Raw genomic sequence first — 18,963 nt, 5'->3', positions numbered from 1 at the left:
TTAGCAGAAGCAACCATTAATTTTTTCCCTCAAATCTCAAACTAAGATTAAAAACTACATCCTGATTGCTTGACATTACAACCACAGTGACTAAAAATTACAATCATTACTTTAACATCCATTATTACTGTAAATACAGTGAGTAAAATCAGCTCAGCTCTTAAATTTGACAAATGATTGAGCTTCTGATGTTTCGTTTAAATCTACATTGGTAAAAATCACAGGCTAACTTGATAACTGGAGTATGACTTGATAAATAACGATTCGCATGAGCCGTAAAGCCGTGCATCTGAAAGCACAGCGCTGAGCAGCCAGAGTTAATAGGATTAGAAAAGCAGAAGCGCAGGAGCACATCTAATCAAAGCACAGCTACAAAACAAGACGGAGTCACAATGTACTACTGAAAGCAACACGAGGGGGAAAAGGAGGCTGTGAGCCTTACCAAAGAAATCATCCCGGACTGAAATAGAGAGCCAAGGAGGAAACGGGGGAAAGCGGAGGCAGCCAAAAGACAGGAGGCATTAATGTGAAGAAAGATCAGATGATTAAGAGAAAATGGAGTAAAGCAGAAGGAGATGGGATTGAAATAAAGGATTAAGAGAAGAGAGAAAAAAAATAGACAGGTACATGTTAGATATTTGTCATCACACACAATACACACACACACACACACACACACACACACACCTATTAAAGTCATACAAATTAGTAGCGGTCTCTACTACAAGTATCTGGAAATAGGCCTATTTTACAACTCCCCCAAAGTTAAATAGCCAAGTTTTACCATTATTTATTCAATCAGATGATCTCCTGGTGTGGCGGGAGCAGTTTTAGCTTAGCTTAGCATAAATCACTGAATAGGATTAGACCATTAGCATCTAGTTTAACATTTTTTAAAAAGAGTTATAAGTCAATAATAATAATAATAATAGGTATAAAAGATCATTTTACTTATTAAAGCTTGACTTTTCTGTAGTTAGTTTACTAATGCTGCATTCACATCTGACGCAGACGAGGCATCAAGCATGAGTGATTTACACGTTAAGTCAATGCAAAGACGCAAATAGACAGTGTGATTTGAGTCAAAATCTAAACTTCAGTGGACATTACGCCACCAATCAGGAGCTTGCTCTTGTAGGGGTGTGGTTATGACATAGTGACCTTTGTGGGTGTCCTGAGGGGAAATCCTCTTGCCGACACAAACTAGGCTTAGTTCAGTCTGATGCACATCTGAAAGCTTCCATCATCCAGGTACAATTTCTGGACAAGTTGATGAACTCACGGAGGTGGGTGCACCTCTGAAAGAATCTAGTGGACTCAAGACACGGCACCGAACTAATCTACGCTGTTTTTCAGCCAAAAAAAAACCCTTAGAGCACAGCTACTATGCTAATAAATCCATCTTAGCCATTTAGCAACGAAGCTAGAGTGACCAGGCAGACAGAAGCCCCACCCATGATGCGAATCTACGTCTATTATGAAGTGAAATTCACGCACGAATTAAGCAAGTAAACTTATTGTTTTACATGACTTATAGATGTTGCATACGCAGCACACATGATGTATTTGAGTGTCTCTCGAAAAGTGACGTTTCACCTGCGCCCTTACATGAGTATTGAGGGGGGGGGTGCGGATGAAGCGCGATTTACATGTGAAAGTCAATGCAAAGATGCGGTTAGACATCCTGTGGCGCGAATTGGGCGTTTTGTGCATTTGACGTGCTTCAGACTGCAAAAGAAAGTGCGAAAAAAACAGAGCAATGGAACAGACAGAACAGCAAACAGCTTACAATGATAGAGACTGGTTCAAGGGTGATGGCCGCTGGATGTGACCAAAATTAAAGGACACTATTGTGTTTTACATCTATGGCTGGTATTATGGTGTGTGTAAAATCGATAAATAATTTCGATTAACTCTTTCCCTGCAGTTAACGAGAGAAAACGATTTCCTGCCATTGACGAGTTTTACGGCAATCGTGTTTTAGGTGTACTACAGTAGGAAAAGTCCCAGCGCATGTCCTGAGTGAGGTACATGATGTCAGATGCTCTGGGGAGTGAAATCTGAGAGAAACTAAGATTTTGGATAAAAATAGAGTTGTAGAACCTTCCTTTGGCTTAATCCCTACCGTTTTAGATCTGGTCGTGACAAGAGACCAAAATAAAGAAGCTTATTTTTATGATGTGTCATTGTGTCAGATTGCACACTTAACAAAGAAGGCTACCTAATATGGTAAATAATATATTATTTATTTATTTTATTTTTTTAATCGCAAAATTGGCTGTAAATTTCTGGGAATTACACCCGCAAAATCAGTCATTTCTATTGCAAAAAATAAATAAATAAATAAGGATATCACAAAAAAAATTGTGAAAAACTAGGGGGTCTGCATACTACACACAGTGCTGTCCAAACAGCTTACAAAAAGTTGATTTTCATCACAGGTGCCCTTTAAAGTACCATAACTCCAAAACATACATTAGTATATTTTTATGTGATATGTTTCTTAATTATAATTTCAAGTGATCTTTAAACTAACACAATCTATGTTTATTGCTAACGTTAATCCATGCAAATGTAATGTATTATATATGTATATATATATATATATGTATATATGTATTAAGAAATAAAATACCAACCAATCAGTGATCAGATACACACCTGAGAACTCCCCTAGGGGCGTGGCCGAGAGAAGCACACACGGGAAGGAAGCACAGAGAGGGGTCAGGGTCAGTGAGTGAGACGGCCAATCAAAAGAAAGATCCACCTTCACACTGAGATAAACAAATCAACAGCTCTACCTTGATAACGAAAACAGAACAAATCAGAAAGCCGCCAACATAAACAACAAAAAAGTACTCAAATGAAACAACACGGGATAACTTCATCACACCGAAATGTGCTTAGGGGCAGGAGATACAGCCATGAAGAAGCAAGCATGGTATCCCAAGAGACCTTGCTTTGGGGATACGTCCAGCAGTGTGGGCTTCCTGACAAAAGGCATGCAGTTCAAAGTGCAATAAACAAGGCCCTTGACCACCATATGCTTAGCAATGGTACTTCAAATATAAATAAAAAATAACAACAATTAAAGTCTGTGTGAATTTAACATTTTTAGTGCATAATATTATTCTTTAGGTGAACAATTAATTCATGCAAGTTAATCTCCCAAACAAAAATTGTGTGTGATCTTCATCAAATGTTTTTTTTATTTTTTAATTTGGAGTGGGCGGTCTTTCTCTGATGATGCAGTTTGATTGTTTTAGTCACAATATTCTTAACCACGCCCCTCTTATCGTTAGTTTGCTATAGAAGGAATGACGCACAAAAGAAAGCCCCGCCCACTACTTAATATTCCATTTGAGTTGCAAGTACATCAACCTACTGAAATAAAAGTCTCAGCAACTTCCGGTTCACACAGACTTTAAACTATTCAACATAAACGCAAGTTACATAAAAACAATAATAATAACCTGCATTTATGAAGAACTGTCAATCAACTGTTGATGTTCAAACATAAACGAATGTTCAATATGAAGTCATAATAAGAACTAGGATTCTTACCGAGAAGTTCCGCTCCTGCGTCCACATCACCGATGATGTCAGACTTGGCATCTTTGATCTCATGATACAGAGAGTCTGTGTTGATGCCGAACGCTTCATTCACTATGCCCTGCGAAGGACTTCAAAGGGAACAAGAGCTTTAGTCATCCTTTCCATTCAGCGCAAAGCTTGTATGAGTTCTGCTGAATCTCTTAAAGTAAATAGTGATCCCTTTGATGGACCTACTGGTCTGATTGTGCATTGTGTACTGTTTTAATGACGTGAATGACGTACCTGTTTCCCTCCGCCGAAGACTCGAGGGTCCAAGCACATATCTAGCTCTGGTGTGGAGTCTAATATTTCCTGAAACTCTGACCACTCATCACTACTGCCCATTCCTACAAAAAGAAAGAACATGCGATTAGGTCTGTCATAATATTATAATAACATTTAATATATATTGACTTATCGCACAACACATGGACATGACCTCAATCATTTTTGGTGACGTGATGTATATCGCCCATACATAAAAACCAATTCTAGCAACACTTTAGCTGACTGTGCAACATCTCCATCTCTATTGGAGGTGTTAGTGTCAGTATGGTTTAAAAAAACACTGTATAAATTACTATAGAATATTTTATGAGGGTGTCTGACCACTAAAATACTGTAGACCTGGTAGCAGATAGACCTGGTTTCCCTCACATTCCATGCACATTTTGAGCATAAACCATCTAGATTGATTTATATGTCATTTTTATTGCTTATTTTCCACTTATTTATTATTCAGACCAATCAGTGATCAGTAGAGTGTATATGTCATGTTTTTGTAATGGTGGTACAGCTCACCTGGAACCCAAGGTGGTTCTAAAAAGTAACAGCTATTTGGTATTGAACTCAGTGTAAAAGCCCACAAAAGTAAGTGACAGTGAAGAATATTGAACCGCTAAAGCAGTGGTAGGGAATCTGTGGCTCTTTGACCAAAAATATATGGCTCTCCAGCTGTCCTTCCTTCAATATTATTTTACCGTTTAAAAAACTAGAACCATCACTAAAAATCAGTTTTCCTTTCGAAAATACAATTACAATCTCCTTTTAAATTGTAATTTATACAGCACAATGAAATAAGAATTCAGTTAACAATAAAAGAACGTTTCGACCACGTGCGTTTGTGGCAACATGGATAAACTTGAATTGCGACACCAATAAAGGGCAAACAACTAACATTTCTATGGTAACTTATATTCAAATAACATTCATGAGTGGTGATGGCGAAAATAAAAACCATAAATTGTTCTTCATTTATGGACTTGCTCAACATGTGATGCTTCACATTTTTTTATTTTTGAGTTGTACATGGACAAATTAAGGTTTTGTTTAAACCTGTATTATTTATAATAACATATTATAATACAAATAATATAGTATTAGTAGTAATACTATAATCATTTTTTGTAATTTATAGTAATACAGTAGCAAATGCATTTAAAAAAAAAAAATATATATATATATATATATATATATATATATATCTATATATATATATGTATGTGCAAGCAAGAAAAAAAAATCACTTGGATTCCAATTAACTCAAATCAGATTCAGACCTTGTTCATATGTGGAAATGTATCCGATATGAATCGAATCTGTGCCCTCATGTCTGAGGTTAAGCAGGTAGATTGGATTGTCACCTGTCAATGAGTCGCGCGCCATTAAAACTGTAGAGAATGATGTCAAAGACTTCAGCAGAGTCCCAAACCTTAAATCTTATGTACTAGGACAAAAAAAGCTTTTATACTCATGTAGCACAAACATTTAAGCATGTTAATAGGAGAGCATGAGCACAGCATCTGCCACGTAAACGATATAAACTAATATAAAACTATTGCATAAATCACACCATGGACATGACATTAAATCTTTACTGGTTTAAAAAAAGCCTCAATTAAAAGAATATGGACAAATGAGAGCTTTTCTGTCATAAACTTTCTGGATCATTGCGCCTTTTTCTGTGTGCTGTGTAAATGCAGACAATCGGATACGAGTCACTTTTAAAAGATGATGTAAGCAGGAATTGACCATCAAGATCTGCAGTGTAAATGCAGTGTAAATGCAGGATAGTGGGCAGAGATTGAGTCTGTACCTCGAGCATACATTGAAATGTCATTTCTGTTTTATACTGGACGCTCACAATCTCACATATAATTGAAGGAAAAAAGTCATCATCTATGGTCAGCTATCATTGCAGGACAGAAAAAGGATAAAGATGATGCAAATGGAACAAATGTGATAGCAAAACTAATGCTTGTGGCAATATTATTTGTGTTCTTCAAGCCATCCTGGATTTTATAAGAATACTATACGAATTAACTATATTTAACATGCAATGTTAATAGACCTAGCCTAAATAGGATGTTTTAATTCATTCTGTTATAATAAACAATGTCTGGTCACAAAAATGTGTCATTTTAAAACACTCGACTGGTGTTATCAAGTGAATTTAGAGTGAAAAATTGTCAGTAAATCAATGTTTGTAAACAGGCTTAAAGACGCAAAACTATCGCACAATTACTACAGTAATAATAATAATAATAATTAATAATAATAATAATAACTCAGACCAAAAGGTTTTATTCAAAGTACATGCAGGAATCCTAAAGGTAATTACAATGTCTTTTTAAGACTTTATAAAGACCTTCTCAGAATATTTTAAGGCCTCATCGCCACTTCAAATTCTAATCAGTATCAAACCTTTAACTTAATAAACAGTTGTTAATAAACTGTTGTAGTTAAATAAATCAATGGAGCACAACCCTGCAACAGAACTCAGATAAACTTGGAAGAAACAAAGCTTGAAAGAAAAAATTACACTGTTGTTTTTTAGCGACAGGCTTCAGCTACGGTTTAAATCGTCTTTCTCCAACCAGGAGTATGCAAACTTTCATTTCCCTATTTTGCCGTCTGTTTAGCAAATGTGGAGAGCATCACATCACCTTTCTGCGTTTTTCTCAAATTATGTGACATCACCCGGACGGAGGAGCTCGGCCAGACACGCCCCAGCCCGAACCAATCACGTGGATCAAGGAAAATAATATATTTATGCTTTTTTGGGAGTCAACACTTTGGACAACGCAACATTTAAGACCTCGTAAAACAGGATTAAGACTTTTTAAATACCTATTAAGGGTCTTAATTTTCTCATAATTGAACTTTTAATACTTTAAGACCCCGCGAACACCCTGTTATTGTGATATGTCATTTTTTTTATCATGGGAGAATTTTTACTGGTAATTGTAATGATAAAATATCACCCATCCCTACTGGCCAGGGAGAAGATTTTCAGAAACTCTGGTTACCGTAAGTTTTTAACCTCCTGACATCATCTTACGCACTCTTTTTCTATTTTGATTAGCCAACACTGCTTTATTCTAAGGCTTTATTTGCGACCTGTTAATTAGCCATACCCTTGAGAGTGCATCATTTTGCATCTTCACGTGGATGAAGACCGGAAAAACTTTGTTTATAAAATAACCATGTACATGTGGACATGGCCATAGTGGCCACAGCATACAATACAATGTTAAATTACAATCAGGATTTGAGAATAGTTTCACTGTAATCTGGTTCAAATAAATACACTCTCGTTGAACAGTAGCAGCTTTCATTACCATTACACAATCCTATCGATCCAAACTAAAAGTGACACGTGCTTCATTAGGATCCACTTACACTAAACTCAGCACAGAGTCTTTGAGCTTAATCGAATGGAGGCATTTCTTCCAGTTGGACACTGCAGAGTGGACATACAGCCTGTGGAAAGAGTTTACGTGATGCATATAATGTCTGAGATGGAATTAAGACTATATCAAATGAAAATGCAACTAATGATTTAATCAGCCTTACCAGCCGTTTTGGGCTCCTAACCACATGGTGGGAGCAGCACTTGTTCCTGCGCGCTCATCTGCGGCCTCTTCTGAGTCTGCCGGCGCTGAGGACACTTTCTCCTTCGCCACACCAGGCTCACTGACCAAACAACACAGACAATTAAACATGCTTCAATTCAACACACGCATTCACAAAAGCCAAGAGTTCAAGTTTTATTTGCAAAGTAATGGAAATGTAATAGGATGTCCTTTTTCCTCCCTGGTTTTAAGTCATCTGAAGCCTTTATTTATGACCAGCACACTAGTAACTAAACAAAGAAATTGTTTTATTGTCAGCATGTTCTTAACACAATACCTATACTGGTTTTGATTATGTACACCAACAGCATTATATTGTAGATTAGCTTTCACAACAGAATATCTAAACCATTGATATAAACAGTCATATCTAAAAGCTAGGACACCCTATTGAATTTCATGGCTTTCCATATTGAGACACGATCCTCAGCAGGTCTTGAAAATTGGAAAGTATTCTCCATAGTAGGAAAAAAACATTATGGAAGTCAATGGTTACATGTACCCAACATTCTTCAAAATATCTTCTTTTGTGTTTAATGGAACAAACCGTGAAAAGTGAGTAAATGATGACAGAATTTTCATTTTTGGGTGACTTATCCCTTTAATAAATTGTAATTGTTGAAACAAATTTATTGCTACATACAATTTAACAGTTGCTATTTAATTTTGAATATATACAATGAAACCCCACTAAATTGCTATAACACTATTGCCTAAAGTAACAGAAAACCATCGTTTTGCTGTAAGAAAAATATAATAAATTACAATTGCTTTCCAAACTCTACCAGATCAGCCAAAATGAAAACATTTGAGGAAAACCAAGGACATGCTTTTATTATATGCTCTCACAGTTTCTTTCCCCACTTGTACTAATCGGGGTCATATTTGATACTTCGTATTGTAAACACTTCTCATGCTTATTGCCTACTCAAAATGGATTGCTTGTTGTCTTCCTCATTTATATAAGCATCTGCTGTGTATAGGACAAAGTACATCCAGGTGGTTGTTCTCGCAAAATAAAGCCAGACATGCTTATCAGCAGTCCAACGCGAAGTGGAGAATTAAACCTGGGCGTTATTCTGTGATAACAAGCGCCTGGATGTACTTTATCCCTTACTTATTATTACACGGCAGTCTGAAATACTTCATTCTGATTGGTTAGTCGTGACATTTTAAGGTATGTTATAAGACAACAATCGTTAAATAGCACAGGTTCATCTGGGAACTTCGAATCATCTTGACCACATGTGAATACATTCACACCCATATACTTACATTCAAATTCATATTTATATTGTCTTAATATTATAATATTATATAATATTATTATATTTATTTTGACTGTTTGGCACCATCTTGTGTCTTAAAATGTTGGTTAATGTATGCTCCATTCAGCTAGTTTCATTTCACTTTGCATTATTAACTGTTAAGCCCAATCTAGTGACTGAATAATGTGCAGGTTAGTGTATAATCCATCTGCTGTTTTCATTTCTGTCAGCTTTGCATTCAAATAAAGAATTAATAAACTACAACAGCTCAGAAGAATGTTTTGTGCCCAATTTTCATGTTTTGTGGCAAGTAGCGGGATAAAGTACATCCAGGTGGTTGTTCTCGTAATAAAAACCAGACAGGTTATCAGCAGTCCATCGTGAAGTGGAGATTAAAACCAGGGCTTTATTCCGTCATAACAACTGCCTCTATGTACATCACTCCTTGCTTAGTGCACGACTGGTCAGTTGAAACATTTCAAGGTATGTTAATCCAAGACAACAATCGCTAAATAACACAGACTCAACAGGGAACTTTGAATTATCTTGACTGTCAGTGAATACATTCACATCCCTATACCTACATCCACATTCATATTTATATGCTCTTGTCTGTAATCCCACTATTTTTGACTGTTTGGCGCCATCTTGTGTCTTAATAAAATGTAGGTTAGTGTATGTTACATTCAGCGATTTTCATCAATAGTATCTGGATGCAGCCTTTATGATGCAAGCTGAGATTGCATCACTCAGCGATGCAATGTCAGACACAATGCACTCAAATGGAGCGATTGACATCACTGTGAGGGGTAGGGTTAGGTGAGCCCATTAAAAAGCATTGGATGTAGTTCTGATTGCACTGCACCGAGTCTGCAGCCAGACACCTCTCAGTTTCATTTAACTTTGCATTATTAACTGTTAAGCACCATCTAGTGACTGAATAATGTGCAGGTTAGTGTATAATCCATCAACTGTTTTTACTTCTGTTTAAAGAATTAATAAACTACTACAGCTCATAACAACGTTTTGTGCCAGATTTTCACGATTTGCACTAAGTAGCGGGATAAAGTTCATCCAGGTGATTGTATTTTCAGAATAAACCCCTTCAGTCTTACACAACATGCCGATAAGCACGTGAGGCTTTTTTCTGCGGTAACAACTTTCTGAATATACTTTATCAATTACATAACATACCTAGGGATGTTGTGACAGACCAATCAGATTTAAGTACTCCAGACAGCCATGTTAATAAATAAATGGGTCTACTTGTATTGTACCTGCCTGCGCGTTTGTCAGTAAAGACGTGTTCGGTGAAGGACCCGAGGGTGCTGTCTGCATTCTCACTGGGCCCTGCCTCCTCCGTCACCTCAATGGCTTCAGTGGCTTCCTCCGCAGACTGAGACACCGCTAAACTTCTACACACTGGAGCTGTAGGAGCTGAGCACAAAACATTCATTCATCCATTATCAAGGTTCAAACATTCATAAGAGTCGTTTTCGCTCACCATTGCTTCGGTCCTGCACTGGCGTGTCTGTGCGAGAGGAGCAGTTGCTGCGTACAACACTGCAGTTTGTGGCGCAGCCCACGATGGTGATCCCTGCCAACATGCCCTCCACGCCACCCTTCTCCTCTGAAGCTCCATCTCCAGCCTGCTGCTCCAGAAATATCTCTCCGCTGGGTAATCGCTCTCGCTGGCAGCTAAACGCACATGGACAATGCAAGAGACGATTAACTAGAGTAAGCAGAGATGCACAGATTGCAATTTTCTTGGCTGATTGAAGTGAGACCTGCTGGTCAGTTACAGTCAGTTACAATTAGCATTGCACAAACCTGGCACACTTGAGATGCACAGCACATGCGCATTACACACGTTAAACTGGTCGACTAGTGAGCAGGGCAGGTTTGCGTCAATGATGACCACTTTACTGGCTGAATGAGTGCTGGTCAGAATCCACACACGCGGCTGCTCACGGGGTCAGTCTCATGCAGCTCCTGGCTAGAAGTAGGATTAAAAAAACTATTTAAATGCACTTTATTTTAACTTAAAATGATGCTTAGAGGTCCCATGAAATTAAAGCTTTTTTAGATGTACTGTCCCAGTATTGCTAGTTTGCAGGAGCTACATGATTTCCCACCCTCACTTCATGTTTCGGTTGAGATTACGTCTATGACAAAAACATGGATGTAATATATTAAAACCTGGCCTGTATAGGTAAAAATGGTGCACTTAGACAATTGAAGCTTTCATAATAATTAATGCACATAAAATAATGAATGTGAAAAGAAGATAATGAACAATGTACAGTGAGGTTCACAAGACTGGGACTTTCAGAATTATGTTAAAAGTTAATGAAGAATCTATTCGAAATTCCTTTATTAGCATGACATATTAAGACAGAAAAATACCAATTCATAAATATTCAATTTAAAATTGACATTTTTACTGAAGATTAGATGGAAGAAAACTATAAATCTGCTAAACATGGTGCATTTACATGATGGACATAAGTTCTTGTGCTAATTAATATACATTAAACAATAATAAATGGTAACATCATGCATTACGTACTGTGAGGCTCAAAAGTCTGAGACCTATTTTGAGCTTGTGGCTACTGATCTTAATGAACATTTAATAATTATGGTAAACAAAATGCAATAATTGATTACAAACAGTTTCATATTTAAATTAAGTGAAAGGTTTTACAGAAATAATAATAATAATAATAACAACAATAATAATAATTCCTTACATTTATATTGCACTTTTCTGGACACTCAAAGCGCTTACACAATGGGGTGATCTCTCTCATCCACCACCAGTGTGCAGCATCCACCTGGATGATGCAGCGACAGCCATATTGCACCAGACCGCACACCACTGAGGATGGTTAGGAGGCCATGACGGACTGAGGCCAGTGGGCAAATTTTGGGCAAGATGCCAGGGTTAAACCCCTACTCTCTTCATCCTGTGATTTTTAACAACCACAGAGAGTCAGGACCTGAGTTTACATCTAATCAGAAAGACGGCGCACACTGAGGAGTATAGAGTCCCCATCATATACTGGGGTGTTAGGACCCACACAGACCCCGGTTGAGCGCCCCCTCACTAACTGTCTCACTAACACCACTTCCGGCAGCAAACTAGTTTTCCATGTGGTCTCCCATCAAGGTACTGACGAGGTGCAGCCCTGCTTACTTCACTGGGCGACCATGTGAGAGTTGCAGAGAGCTAGCTGCCGGCTAGTACAATGTACAAGACAAATACAATGTCTTAGCTTTCGTTTGCCTCAGTTATGCTTTAAGCAGTGTCACAGGTTATTAATAGGAGAATTATTCATTTTAAAATCTATTTTACATCATAATATTTCATTGTTTTACATTATGCTGCAAAATAACTTTTTGCCTCATTTCACATAGGTTTCTATTTGAATACATTTAAAAATATAGTTAATAATCCTTATAGAAATTAGTAATATACAGATTTACAATCTTTGTGGTTGCTTATTTTGTAAGTAAATTGTGTTATGTGACAAATGTCACTCTCACTTTCAACCACTTTAATGCATTCAAGAATATAATAGTCATTTTCCCTAAATATTTAGCAAATTTTTCAACGTATTTAAAACAATGTTGGTGTTTTTTGTAGTCGTTTACCTTCTTCTTCTCTGGCGAGCTCTGTTCACTCTTTCCGTCACCACCCTCGTTTTCAGCTGTCAAGGGATCAGAGCCATTGGACGGCTTTGCAGCTGCAGCCTCCTGATTGGACGTCTTCCAGCCAGTGAGATCCACACCAGCTGCGCACCACAACTGCAACACAACAACAGTTCAAGTTCTTCACTAGAGCGGTTTGTTTCCAGGTTTTTCAGAGTCTTTTACTTAAAGTCCGCATGAATCGGAAGCTGTAACCATTATTGCTTTCGTATTGTGACGCAGTTCCAAGAGAAACAGAATATTAAAAGAGAAAACAGTGGGTGTGGCTTGTTTTGTTCTACTGTGAGCTGATTGGATGTAGTAAAGTAGGCATTTCATTCTGAGAGACCTGGAAATGGGTTTGAGAAGAGTTATTACAAGCTAACAGCACCTCCTGCTTACCATTTCTGTTCGTTGTCAAAACTGACACCTAGAGGGGCGTGGTTAAGTATGTTAGCCACGCCCAATACCTCAGACAGACGTAATCTGAGAATTTAACTGAAAACAAAACAGGAAGAAATTTTATTTTCTTAATGACATGCACAAATAAACAGTTCACCACAAGCTAGCAATGTGTGCTAACAAAATCAATATGGTTAGTTTTGATTTCTTGGGGACTTTAAACTACTTTAATTTTTTATAGTAATTGTTTTTACATTAAAACAGGAATAAATCTGCATTTATTATTGGTCTACACTTATATTTTGTCCCCGATATGATGCCTTAATTCATCTTATAAAAAAAAAACAGCTTTAACATAACTCTCTTACTCTTAACTACAGCCATACCTAAGGCATGAACTCCATTATACATGCCCATGCCTAATTTGAAAGCAATGAAAAACAGCCATGGTTTAATATTATGCAGAAATCCTCATTTAAATTGATAAATTTAAATGTTTTTTAGAAAAATTAAGGAAGGTATTTGGTATTTTTTAATGAATTTATCTCATTTTAATGGTCGGATCAGGGTACTAAATGAATGTCGTTTAAAAAAGCTGCTCAAATAGGAGTGTTAAAGATATAAAAAATATATATAGTATATGCAAACATACACTTCATTTTTGCCTTAAGTTTTTAAATTCTTATGATTATTTAGAAATTATAACCACAAATATGTAAGAACTTCATTACTTTAAACGTGATTCTTTGAAAAATGTTAGTATCCAAACAGTTGATGGTCACCACTGACTTTATCATTTCGACATTTAATAAAAAAAATCTAATTTATACAACCAGTATTGGGCACGTTCCTTTAAAACAAGTGATTAGCTCTGGTTACTTCTAACAAATAGTAACTGAGTTTCATAATTATAAAAGTAAATAATTACCAGGGAAAGTAACTAGCCGTTAGTAACGCCGTTTATTTATAGCGCCCTTCTTCCCATCACTGTATATAACATCAATTAAACAACATCAATTAACAAAGCTGACATGAAGGCATGTATGATTACAAACGGTGTTGGGGGTAACATTACAATGCACGTGATGTAATCAGATTACATTTTTCAAGTAACTAGAAGTAACGCATTACTGTTGCTGTTCAAAAAAGTATTACTTTGTTTTCTCATTTATTGACTGCAGGCTCTCCTGTCCTCATGTTGAGAGAAATCAGCAGAACTTGTGAACAATTGAGTAAACATGATACTTACTGTAGTTGGTAACACTTTACAACAGTACATTAATAATGATGTATTACTATGTAAACTAAACATTACTTTATTATGATCTAATGATAAGTTAATGTATGTGCTAATCATGAACTAACTTTAACTGCAACATGAGTCACAAGATTTCAAGAGTAAATAATGGCTACTCTAATTACTTGTTAGTTAGTACATGTTGTTAATGTAATAATTAACATTTAAGTTTAAGCTAAATGTAACCAATCTGAGCTCATGAGATGTTAATGTATAATTATGTCATGACTTTACTTATAGGGGCACATCATCATTAACTCATCCTTAACTACTCATGATCATGTTAAACGATGTTGGACAGAACACTTGTCTATTGTTTATTCAGTGTCAAACGCACTAGACGAACGGCATAAGGAGTTAATGAGTAGTTAAGAATGGGTTAATGTTGATGATGATGCAGGGGTGCTATGACAACATTCTGGTGGGGCTGTGTGCAGACAAAATTGAAGAGCGGGGGTTGGGGTGTAAAAGGGCTGTTGTGGACAAGGAAAGTACCGGGGGTGTGGTTTCAGGGTTATCTGAAGGGCTGTTGAATTATCTTCACGCCTAGCAGCACCCATGTGATGATGTGCCCCTCCAAGTAAAGTCATGATATAATTATACATTAACATGTCACGAGTTCTGATGGTTACATTAAAGTATAAACTAATGTGGTAATTAATACATTACTTAACAACTAGCATGTACAAGTAATTAAGGTAGCCGTTATTCACACAAGAACTCATGTGACTCATGCTGTAGTTAGTTCATGATTAGTTAAGTAATGTTTAGTTACATATTAACACACCATTATTCATGTACTGTTATTGTAAAGTGTTACGTGAAGTTTTCAAAACTAATTTCGAGAGGAGCACGTGATATGATTGACTGCAGCTGGCCACTCATCTACATTCACTAGTTAGCCAATCAGATACCCCAACTCACTATAAGTAGCCTAGCTAGAACTACTCTCTTATCTTCGTTTTCCGAAGAAAACCCCCCATCCACCCCATCTCCTCCTCCTTTCTACCTCTTACCACGGGGAGCTCTCGAGAACCACCTGATCTCGTACTCCCCGCATATGCTCTATGGACCAGGCGGGAGCCCTGGGCTCACCTATCTCCGAGCTCAGGGTTCTCTCCCGGGACAGCATGCCAAACCTGCTAACAGTTGTCAACAATATCTAAGTGTGAACTCTTGAATCTGTAGTTCTAGCTTAAATGTGAACACGCGTTTACTCTTGGTACACATTGTCAACAACAGATTCAGCAATAAAAACTGCAAAGAGTTTAATCATGCATCCTCTATTGTTCAAGCAATACACAAATGTAACACTGCTGAAAGGTTTGTTTGAGCTCAATATGAGATTGTGGTCAGTTTACATTTCCTTCAGCCTAAGGTTTAAACACTTCACATTTACTTTTGGTGTAAAATGGCTTTATAGTTGTCTAAAAATAAAGATAAAATTACAAACAAGCAAGCCGGTCCCGAAAAGTAACCAAAAGTAATCCAGCACATTACTTTCCTTCAAAAGTAACATAAGTAACACATCTAGTTACTTTTTCAAAGTAGTAATGCAAGAAAGCATTATATTACTTTTTAACGTAACTTTCCTCAACAACTGATCACAAAGTAAAGTCGACCTGAATGTAATTTATTGCTAAAGTATACTGGATGTTTGTTTGTTGATCTTGTACCTTCCTGTTGGGGTCTTTCTCCACTAGAGGGCGGCAGTACACTGGCACAGGGACGTTTTTCATGCGATTATCCTCTTTCTCTGTGGCCTGGAGGACACAAGAAGGCAGTGATAAACATGAGGCCTTAATAAATGAGATCACATCCACCCACTACAAACAGAAAGACGCCTTGATGCAGAAAGGGGGAAACCAATGAACAACCAACCAGAGCAGCAGATCAAGATCTGTCAGAGGGTTACAAGGCAAACACATGCGCATGGACACTTAATTTACTGTATAGTCTGCAAATGCCACTGAGAGGCAGCAAGTCAAAGCTGCAAATTATGATGTATGGTTTCTAAGATGGAGGAACACAGCGGTCACAGAGCAATATTTGTTTTCATCTGATTTCCTCTAATCTAATACTATATTTGTCATCATCTCAATTGATTTCCTCTAATCTAAGACTATGTTCCCTGTAAATAATTAAATAGTGGAATGTGATTATATTAAAATGAACTCAATTTATTTATATTTTAATATTGTTAAACCACCTGAGTTCTTACAGCCACCGTTTATACATTAGAATCATATATCAGTTACATTATTAAAATGCTTTTATTAAAGAGTTATAGTAAGCAAGCAAACTGAATGCAATTTTTTAGACTTGCAACTTACTTGTATTTTAATTGCAATGAAGTGAAAAAAACAGCAATTAGAATTGTAAAACGTTATTATCTAAATATTAGTGCTTGTGACCCACTTAAAGGGATAGTTCACCCAAAATAAAAATAAAAATCCTCCCGATTTACTCATTCGCACTCAGATGGTCTTAAACTTTTATGAATTTATTTCTTGTGTTGAACATAAATCAAGATATTCTGAAAAGTGTCGGGGAAAAAAACTGCCATTGACTTCAATAGTTGGAACAACAAAAATACTATGGTTAATCCTATTTTCCCCCCAACATTTTTCAAAATATCTTATTTTGTGTTCAACAGAAGAAATAAACTCAAACAGGTTTGGAGCAAGTTGAGAATGACTATTTTCATATTTGGGTGAATTACCCCTTTAGTTGGTACTTATGTATACTTTATAGGCAGTTACATAATTGTGTCAAAATTGGTTAAAACTGCACTGAAAAACATTTATAGTGAAGTTCTTATTTTAATTTTATATACATACTTCTAAATTCTGGTATTGATTAAGTTTTTAACAGAGTAGACTTTAACTTTAAATGTAATACTGAATAACACTGCTATTTTTAAATCAATTATAATGAATAATCAGTTATAATGAATGCAATTATAATCAGTTATTTGGTTAGTATATACATTTCTTGTTCTACCTTGTAGAATTGTTTACTCCACCTCACCCTACCCCCTCTCTCATCCCCTATTTTGCACTACTTTTGAAACTTGTTGTTTAGTGTGATTTGTATTGAAGGGATATACAGTTAGGTCCTTAAATATTGGGAAATCAATACAATTTTAACATTTTGGCGCCATCCACCAACACATTGGATTTGAATCGAAACAAACAAGATGTGCTTTGACTGCAGACTGTCAGCTTTAATTTGAGGAGGGTGTTTACATCCAAATCAGGTGAATGCAGTAAGAATTACAACAGTTTGCATATGTGCTTCCCACTTGTGAAGTGTCCAAAAGTAACTGTGTGTGTTATTCCCTTATTATCCTAATTACAATGAGCAGATAAAAGGTCCAGAGTTTATTTCAAGTGTGCAATTTGCATTTGGAATCTGTTACTGTCTACTCTAAAGATGAGATCCACAGAGCGGTCACTATCAGTAAAGCAAGCCTTCATTAGGTTGCAAAAAAAACAAACCTATAAGAGAGATAGCAAAAACATTAGGCGTGGCCAATACAACAGTTTGGAACGTTCTTAAAAAGAAAGAACGCACCAGTAAGCTCAAAAAGAGCTCCAAAAGACCTGGAAGACCACAGAAAACAACTGTGGTGGACGACCAAAGAATTCTTTCCCTGGTGAAGAAAACACCCTTCACAACAGTTGGTCAGACAAAGAACACTATCCAGGAGGTACAGTGGGTGTATGTGTGTCAGAGTCAACAAACAAGAGAAGACTACACCAGAGTGTACACAGAGAGTTCACCACAAGATGTAAACCATTGGTGAGCCTAAAAAACAGGAAGGCCAGATTGGAGCTTTAAAAAAGCCTTCACAGTGCTGGACCATCCTATGAACCGATGAGATCGAGATCAACTTGTACCAGAGTGATGGGAAGAGAAGTGTATGGAGAAGGAAAGGAACTGCTCATGATCCTAAATAGCAGAGCATGGTGGTAGTAGTGTCATGGCGTGAGCATGTATGGCTGCCAATGGAACTGATTCTTTTGCATTTATTGATAACGTCACTGCTGACAAAAGCAGCAGGATGAATTCTGAAGTGTTTCAGGCAATATTTTCTGCTCATATTAAGCCAAATACTTCAGAACTCATTGGATGGCGCTTCACAGTGCAGATAGAGAATGACCCAAAGCATACTGCAAAAGCAACCAAAGAGTTTTTGAAGGGAAAGAAGTGTAATGTTATGCAATGGCCAACTTAATCACCTGACCAGAATCCGATTGAGCTTCCATTTCACTTGCTGAAGACAAAACTGAAGGGAAAATGCCACAATAACAAGCAGGAACTGAAGACAGTTCAGAGGCCTGGCAGAGCACCACCAGGATGAAACCCAATGTCTGGTGATGTCTGTGTGTTCCAGACTTCAGGCTATAATTGACAGCAAAGGATTTGCAACCAAGTATTAAAAAGTGAAAGTTTGATTTATCATTATTATTCCGTCAAATTACTTTTGGTCCCTTAACAAGTGTGAGGCACATATGCAAACGGTTGTGCTTCCTACAGCGTTCACCTGATTTGGATGTAAATACCCTCAAATTAAAGCTGACAGTCTGCAGTTAAAGCACATTTCAAATCCATTGTGTTGGTGTATAGAGCCAAAAATGTTAGAACTGTGTCAATGTCCCAATATTTAAAGACCTAACTGTATTAACATGTTTGCACTATGTAGCGAGATGCACTTTATCTCATCGCACATGTATATAATGTACACTATATACGTGTACAGTGGCAATAAAAGGCATTCTATTTTATCCTATTC

The 18,963-nt window shown here is 36.9% G+C and overlaps 1 protein-coding gene and 1 pseudogene across 1 annotated transcript in view; both read right to left on the bottom strand.

Moving 5' to 3' along the window:
• LOC130217414 (C-Jun-amino-terminal kinase-interacting protein 3-like) overlaps positions 1-3,939 on the bottom strand; it is a 54,598-nt gene extending 50,659 nt beyond the window's left edge. The window contains exons 1-4 of the mRNA XM_056449521.1: positions 3,920-3,939; positions 3,565-3,683; positions 2,662-2,673; positions 443-460 (exon numbers count right to left, since the gene is read on the bottom strand). Of these exons, the coding sequence (XP_056305496.1) occupies positions 443-460; positions 2,662-2,673; positions 3,565-3,683; positions 3,920-3,939 (169 nt within the window). The remainder of the gene's footprint in view (positions 1-442; positions 461-2,661; positions 2,674-3,564; positions 3,684-3,919) is intronic.
• Positions 3,940-9,957: 6,018 nt separating this feature from the next.
• LOC130217403 (C-Jun-amino-terminal kinase-interacting protein 3-like) overlaps positions 9,958-18,963 on the bottom strand; it is a 65,058-nt pseudogene continuing 56,052 nt past the window's right edge.

This window comes from Danio aesculapii, chromosome 3 (genome assembly GCF_903798145.1).
Source record: "Danio aesculapii chromosome 3, fDanAes4.1, whole genome shotgun sequence".
Classification (NCBI taxonomy): Eukaryota; Metazoa; Chordata; class Actinopteri; order Cypriniformes; family Danionidae; genus Danio; species Danio aesculapii.
This window is presented reverse-complemented; position numbering and strand designations above follow the sequence as displayed.